The sequence below is a fragment of the Oncorhynchus masou genome, unplaced genomic scaffold, assembly GCF_036934945.1.
Source record: "Oncorhynchus masou masou isolate Uvic2021 unplaced genomic scaffold, UVic_Omas_1.1 unplaced_scaffold_2004, whole genome shotgun sequence".
NCBI classification, from domain to species: domain Eukaryota; kingdom Metazoa; phylum Chordata; class Actinopteri; order Salmoniformes; family Salmonidae; genus Oncorhynchus; species Oncorhynchus masou.
The window spans coordinates 1-7,440 of record NW_027008494.1 but is presented as its reverse complement, the minus strand read 5'-3'; the positions used below and the strand labels follow the sequence as shown (position 1 = coordinate 7,440).

At 44.9% G+C, this 7,440-nt stretch overlaps 1 protein-coding gene across 1 annotated transcript; it reads right to left on the bottom strand.

Annotated features, from left to right (window-relative positions):
- Positions 1-2,909: 2,909 nt before the first annotated feature.
- Positions 2,910-4,336, bottom strand: LOC135532747 (uncharacterized). Its single transcript, XM_064960193.1, has 3 exons — positions 4,067-4,336; positions 3,644-3,958; positions 2,910-3,509 (listed from the first exon to the last, which is right to left on the bottom strand). Exons 1-3 carry the CDS (start codon positions 4,317-4,319, stop codon positions 3,343-3,345), a joined length of 735 nt encoding a protein of 244 aa, XP_064816265.1. The 5' UTR covers positions 4,320-4,336; the 3' UTR covers positions 2,910-3,342.
- Between the last annotated feature and the right edge of the window lie 3,104 nt (positions 4,337-7,440).

The window sequence follows — 7,440 nt, the reverse complement described above, 5'->3', positions numbered from 1 at the left end:
TAAAGTACCAGGCCAGCTGCTGGCCAAACATGTCATCTAGCAGAGCCATCAGCCCGTCCTGAAGAGAACACCACACAACACATTGAAAATGGCTCTGAGTTACTAGCTTATCAAGAGGAGAGAGACAATTAGAAATACTCCCCCTAAAATGGCATTGAAACCTGGTTAACCATGAATAAGGAAGTAAACAGGAAGTAACCTCTTGACTCTTACATTGAGCAGCAGCAGGTATCTGTCAGCCTCTGGCTCCATGTTGGCAGCAGTGGGCAGGAAGGAGTACAGGAGAGCGTGCAGACGCTCCACGAACCCACCAGGGTGCTAAGGGAAACAAAGGAGGAGAAAAGAGGAGAGAAGAGAAGAGGCATTTAAGTGAAACTGCTAATAGAGAGAGATCAAAACATGTACCAGTGAGATGCTACTTACCACCATCAGGGACTTCTGAGCTGTCATCATCCCAAACAGCACCAGCTCAAAGAGGACATCTATCATGTTCACATGATGGATCTAGGACAAGAAAACACATTAGGAGAAAATAGGAATGATTTCATATAGATCAGCTACTGTGATGTATAAAAGTGATGTATAAAAGACATGCATGTGGAAGAACTCAGTGAGACTTGAAAGAGTTAATGAACTCACCTTTGCCTCAGCCAGCTCCCTCTCAATGTCATTCCGCTTGGAGGGGTCACTCAGGTAGTCCACAAAGTCGTTATAGGTACGGATGAATTTGGCCTCGTCCTATGACAATGAAAATAGCATCTTAGTGAACAGAACACATTTCCCCTCAGGGATGCTCTAATTCCCTTGAAAGAGAATGAGTTAGTGAGTTACCATGTGGTTGGCCTGAACCAAAGCGCCCAGGAGGACCTTTCCCGCCACAAACAGATGGTTCCTGCTCAGGGTGGAACCAAGCAGGGTCTAGGAAAGAGGGAAGAGTTAGGGTGAGACATCTTCCTCTAGGAGACAGAACAAGAAATCACAGAGAGAAAAAGAAAAGTGGGTCCACTCACAGTGAAGGCCTGGCGCAGGGAGACGAGCCTCAGGGCGATGTCCTCCACTCTCTTGGTGGTAAGGTAGAGGCTGTGAAAAGGGAGGGAATGGAGCACGTCAACCATTAGAGTCAATGGGGGATAACAGCATTATGACCACTATCCTTCAGCATCTGACAAGCCCAGACGACACAGACATTTAGAGGAACTCACTTTAGCAGAGGAACCTCCCTCTCCTCAGGCAGCAGGTCCTCCTCCCAGCCCTACGACAAAACAAGCATTCAAAATCAATGACCAATGCAATGACATAAAACAATCGGTCAATGGAAGGATCTTAATGATCCTAGTCAATAGTATGTGTGTGTAACGTCTGACCTCATACCAGTTGTGGCCCTCAGGCTCTGGGCCAGTGAACTGCTGAGTGGTGGGCGTAGAGAAGGAGGCAGCCTCCGACCACGCTGAAGAGGAGAGAAGCCCGTCCAGCCCCATGTGGAGAGTGGCGTACACCACTGAGACATCAGTCTGCTGCTCAAAACACACACAACACACCTGTTTACCACACACACGTTATTAGAAAACACACCAAATCTAATGTAAAAATGCCCAGTAATGTCTAGTCTATTTACATAGGAAATCGTTTATTTACCTGGTAGCAGCTAAGCATCACGTCCACAGACGTCTCGTGGCGGAGGTGAGACGCATAGTGGGTCACCCTGCCAGCCACACGCTGACAGAGAGAATACATGTTAAGGCCAAATGGAAAAAGTGAAGAAAAACTAATCTAATACTATTTCAGTAGTATTTACTTCTTACCTGGATCCAAGTGTTGGACTGCACTTTGGTGGCACAGTAGGGGATGCCCTCAGGACTAAGCCTGGCTGTGGCACACACCAGTTGAGTCTCCAGGCCTCTCACCCTACTCACGTGGTGCATCCTCACCACCACCTGCTGTTGAGATAAACAACAAGACAACATCAACAAAACCACTTCAGCAATGGCTGTGACACATTTCATCAAGATCAAATGACTGACAATGTAGATTAGGATTAGCTAGTTACAAAGACACATACCTGGGATCCCCCACGCATGTAGGTGATGATGGGGCTGATGAACTGGAAAGTTCTCCAAGCTTTAACCACCGGACCGGCATTGTTCTGCACATTACAATACATTCATGTTGGAAACAGTAAACATTGTAACCGTGATGTGACTGTGTGTGTGTGGGGGTCCATGTTTGTGTCCGTACTCTGAGGTGTGTTTGAATATGAATGAGCAGCAGTGTTGTGATGTGTCCTATCCCGTCCTTCCAGAGGGATCTTTCTTGGCCTCATCACATGTCTCAGTGGCTGGGTGTTTGGAGGGAGGAGGACACCACCACGGGACAGACCCCACAGTCATCGCTAGAAATCGAACTTCAGACTCCCTCCAAAACCACTGAACCCCTCAACACACAAAGAGATTACGGTGCACACCCTTAGAGGAAGTCGGAACAGGATAACTCCCTCCAAACTCACAAAGACACAGAGGAGGAGGAACTATCCAACACCCAGTGAGAGAGAACAAGTCAGAAAGAGGAGGTGGAAGAGGCGTTAGATAGAGGAGGAGGTTACCCCAGAGGCCATTCCTCCTGTTCATGTGAGCAAGAAAGAGCAGAATGCTTCTGATCAGCCAAATGACAGGTAGAGGGAGAGGTCATAGTGATTCACACCAACAGAGAAAGACAACCCACACAACCTCTTGGATGAGATGAACCACACAGAGGTAGAGGCAGAGGGCCTTCAGGGCTAGCCAGTCAGCCTGCCTGCTCTGATCCTCAAGTCAATTGTATTTAAATTCATGTTCATTGAAGATTTTTATTCAAGAATTGACAAGTCCCATTTATTTAATGATCATTTTTCACTGTCTTCAACCCTCAAGAACCAGGGTGAGTCTGGGTCACCCTTTTCCTGGGCAAACACAACTTGCATATCATCATAGACTAGGCCGAAACGTTAAACTTTTAACCTTGCCTGAATAAAACAATGCATTTTTTTTATAGTGAGCAAGAGTTGCGCTATTTCCTTTTCTATGATGATTCAAATTTTTGGTTGCACCTCAACTCAACATTGGTTGAGCGCCCTCTGTTTTTTTGTTGTCAAATAATACATTTGTTTTTAAATGTACAAGTAAATTATTAAAAGCATTAAAATTGGGATGTTTCCCACTTATTTACACAACCTACTCCACACTTGCAAAGTGAAAGTTTATAGAAAAGTTCTGAAATTAAGTAGTAAACAGAAGAAAAGCAGAATTGAGTCCAATTATAATTTAATGGTCTATGGTTCAATCCCATTTCTGAAGGTCTGATGAATAATTAATATTGTTCCTCCTCTTCCTTGTGGCAGGCGCAGCAGCACACTGCCCTCCAAAGCCTGCAAAATAATCGCCGGACTGCCCCTTTCCTAGCTCTGCATGGAACATCCAGTGTCACGTCCTTGGTGACGTGTGGGGTGACATCCGAGATGACCACAGCAACATCCCCTGGAAATGGAAAAAAGAGGAACAGAATGTAAACAAATGCAAACCGTAGCTTCTTAACACTGGCCAGTTGAAAGGTTCTACTAAGATGTCATGACAAACGGCACCTGTCAGAGTGCTCTCTAAGTGTTACTCACCTGCTTGGATGTCAGCTGGCAGAGTGGTGGAGACGGCCATCGTGAGAGCCCTTTCTTCAGGTGTGACGTCCACAACCTCCAAGAGGGAAGAGATGGGCTCTGCCTCTGTATTAGGGGTGATGTCCACCACATTCAGGTGGGAAGAAGCCGGGTCTGCCTCCGTGTTAGAGGTGATGTCAACAACCTTCAGTTCGGAAGAAGCCGGATCTGCCTCTGTCTTACGGGTGATGTCCACAACCTCCAGGTGGGAAGAATCCTGATCTGCCTCTCTGTTAGGGGTGATGTCCACAACCTCCAGGTGGGAAGAAGCCGGGTCTGTGTTATGGGTGACAACAACAATCCTGATGAGCTCTACTACTACAAGGCACCAAGATGTCATCAGAGCAGGTGTCTGTCAGAGTGCTCTCTATCATTGCTACTCACCTGCTTGGATGTCAGCTGGTAGTGTGGTGGAAACGGCCACCGCGAGGACAGGGGGAACTGGTAGGGTGGCTGCAGGGGGCTGGAAGCAGCTCTGCACCTCGTCCGCCACAAAGGCACAGACAGAGCTCATATAAAAAGGGCTCTGCAGGTCATCGGTGGAGAAGGACTGACTGATTCTCCCGAGGATCGACTGCACAGAGTCAAAAGCAGCAGCCCGGGAGAAAGGGATGTGAGGGGAAGGGTCCTTTAACATGCAGGATAGCTTCTCCACTACGGCCACCACCATGCCCACGGCCATCCCGCTTATTAGGATTGGGTGCTCTGAATGGCCTTCCTCTGGCTGAAGCCACAGGGCCAGGAGGAGCCTGGGCACCACCTCCACCACCACCTGAGATGGGCTGAGCAGGTTGCTATGGGGCTCATTGGACTGCTCGCCCAGAATGCTCCTCACAGCTCTTTCCACGATGCGGTGGACCTTAGGATCGCTGAAATCAACAAAAAGGAGAAGACAAAGCTAAACGACGTGCAATGTGCTCACAGAGAACACTGTCTTAATCTGTTTCTGCATAGTTACAGATGTGTAGATAAATGGATCAAGTCATATGCAGGGCAGTACATGGAACTCACATGTCAGCTGGCGAGGTGGGGTGCATGGAGCGGCGGAGCTTGCAGAAAGCCTCATGCTCTATGTTCATCATTTTTAGGCAAGTGTTTACTTCCCAGGCCTGCAGTATGAAACAGGAAGTCCCATTAGTGTAATTTCACAACATATCTATTCTGCTGTGCTAACTCGTTGTTGAAAGGCCAGTAAAGAGCTCACTAACTTGTAGTATGTCTCTAACTCTCGTTCTCTTACCAGCCGAGCGAGGTTGTTTCCTTCCTCCAGGGTTTCCTTCCACACCCTTCAAATAAAACACAGAGTAATTCAAGTTTCCTGGCTTCTGATTCTTCTGTTGTTTATTTTACCCACACCTCCTGGAGTGCTGCTGGTGGCAGGGAATGGCAGTGAAGGTGAGTGCTGACGTGGTACTCACCTCTCCCTAAGGGATTTTTTGCCCTGAGACACCAGCCAGTTGCTCATGTGCTCCGTGGTGACATGGGGCGGGACCTGGCCTTGACTCTGGAGCAGCAGATAGTGGACCATGAGCTTCTTCTGCAAGATGAGGTAAGGTGTGAGACCGTGCCACGAAACACCATATAATGTGCTTTCAGAAGGGCCTCTCGCAACATTTCACAACTGCTCATGCCTCACAATTTGCAAGTGATATTAAAAACTCTTATGACCACCTTCTCTAAACTGTCTTGAAATACAACTCTCTTTCTGTTGTTTATGTTTTTGTGGGATGAATCTTACCTGTTTATTGTAATATGTTTCCTCCCAGCAGGCCTGCAGAGTCTGAAAATAAAGGCTGCTTCTACAGAATTCCTTTGAAGATAATGAAAATAATGATGCTTTGTTATGCACATTATGCACAGGTATTTACAGTATGCTAAAATTAATTTCTCCTAAGATTACCTTTGTGGGACCATAAGTGAACTCCGGAATGCACCACACCCTATCCATGGTAAGATGGGGAAGAAATGCAGCGCTATAGATATACGGGATGCTCTAGAGATAACAGGAATGACTTAAAGTCGCGAATGATCAATGACTGTGGAGTCGTCCAATATGCTGCACTTAGAATTGAGTTGAAGACGATGTTTGGCGCAAAATAGAATGTTTACATTCTATTGCCATGGAGAAATGGAATGTGTAGAACCTGTATAAATGGGTAAGCTTCTATGTCTTTATTTCGTGAAACATTAAACTCTTTATTATGTCATAATGTGTTTATGAGGACGTCCCAATTCATGACGCGATTATCCAGGTGAATGTTGGTTAGACCTACTAATCCAACCTTGCCTTACAAGTTAAATACATTATTTATATATGCATATGTTAAGTGGTTCGTTCTGCGTTGTGTACTTTAAATTAGGACGCTGCCACAACTGGAGGTCTGCTAGTTGAATAATGTTTTATTTGCCCTGCACGAAGAGACAACACACATTATGTTAACCCTTGGCGCAGTCCTAGCTCTCAGGCACCTGCGCAAGCACATGGACACTCACTCAAACACTGTCCCAAGTACTCACAAGTTACAATAGATACCCTAGTTAGCGAGCTTTGTGAACCTTGATAACATAAATCTTTATATTATCCACATTGCAACAAACTTATGGTAGCATAACAGCACATTGTGTAACATTACCACGGTTTTATATTGAACAATTTCGGAGCCAAGGACAACATACCTTTCAAGCCGAAGGGCAGGCAAAAGAGAACAATAAGGGCGTATGGAAATACAGATAAACCGCGATGGACCAAACCAGAATATACAAAACTTTTACAATCACATGTATGTACAATATTGATATGAAAAAGTGTTTGTACACTTTAGCTATGCAGCTGTAATTACATTTTGAAAATACACTGAATTATTAGTATTATTATCAAATTATTAACTTCCCCTCTTGACCTGGCCGATTTGAATTGGTCCTTGTGTGCAATTTGGTGCATAATCTAGGGGAACAACATCACACTGCTACACCTATACAAATCTATCGACCACATCCATTTAAAGCAATGATTGTCAATTGAAAATGTGGTTGTTGTGTTCTCCTGTTGTGCGTCTTGAATGTCAGTCCCCTTAAACACATTATTACAATATTTCTGAGCTCTGAATTGACACAATGAACACTTTTGCAAAGATATTCTGTTAAAAATAAGAGTATGAATGACAATAAACGTATGACTTGGATTGTATGCATAATAGTGTCGTAAACAATATCTCTCAGCGTGGTAACTTTTGGTGTTGGAAAGTATCCGTTAAAAGTCTCCATGGCACGTATCACTTCGTTGTCTTGTTGGTAATAGTAAAAATGCAAGACAGTCCGCATTGTAATGGTCTAACAGGTGTTTTTCATTTTGTTTCTCACGTTAAACAGACATTTGAGAACGGAATTGCTTACAGTTGTACCTACGACTAAACGACCTCAAATACTCACATTCAGACTCTTCTCACGTTCTTTGGTCTCTATTTTTTACATTTGTCAGAGAAAATGACCATTTTCAGACTCACTGACTTTACTGAACTCTGGAGAAAACGAACATTGCCGCTCATCTTGTGCTCTCCCCATTCATTTTGTCTGCAGGAACTCGCTCTTTTTCACTCGGTCCACTCTATTTTTTTGTGGCATGATGTGAACAGTACGAAATTGACTACCAAGGTCTCATGGTTTTAATTGACTGTTTTGTATTGTCGGGAAACTCACTTGTAGAATTCGCTTGCGGTAGGTCTCTTAAAAAAGAGAAGCCGTGAAAGGTTATTAAACCG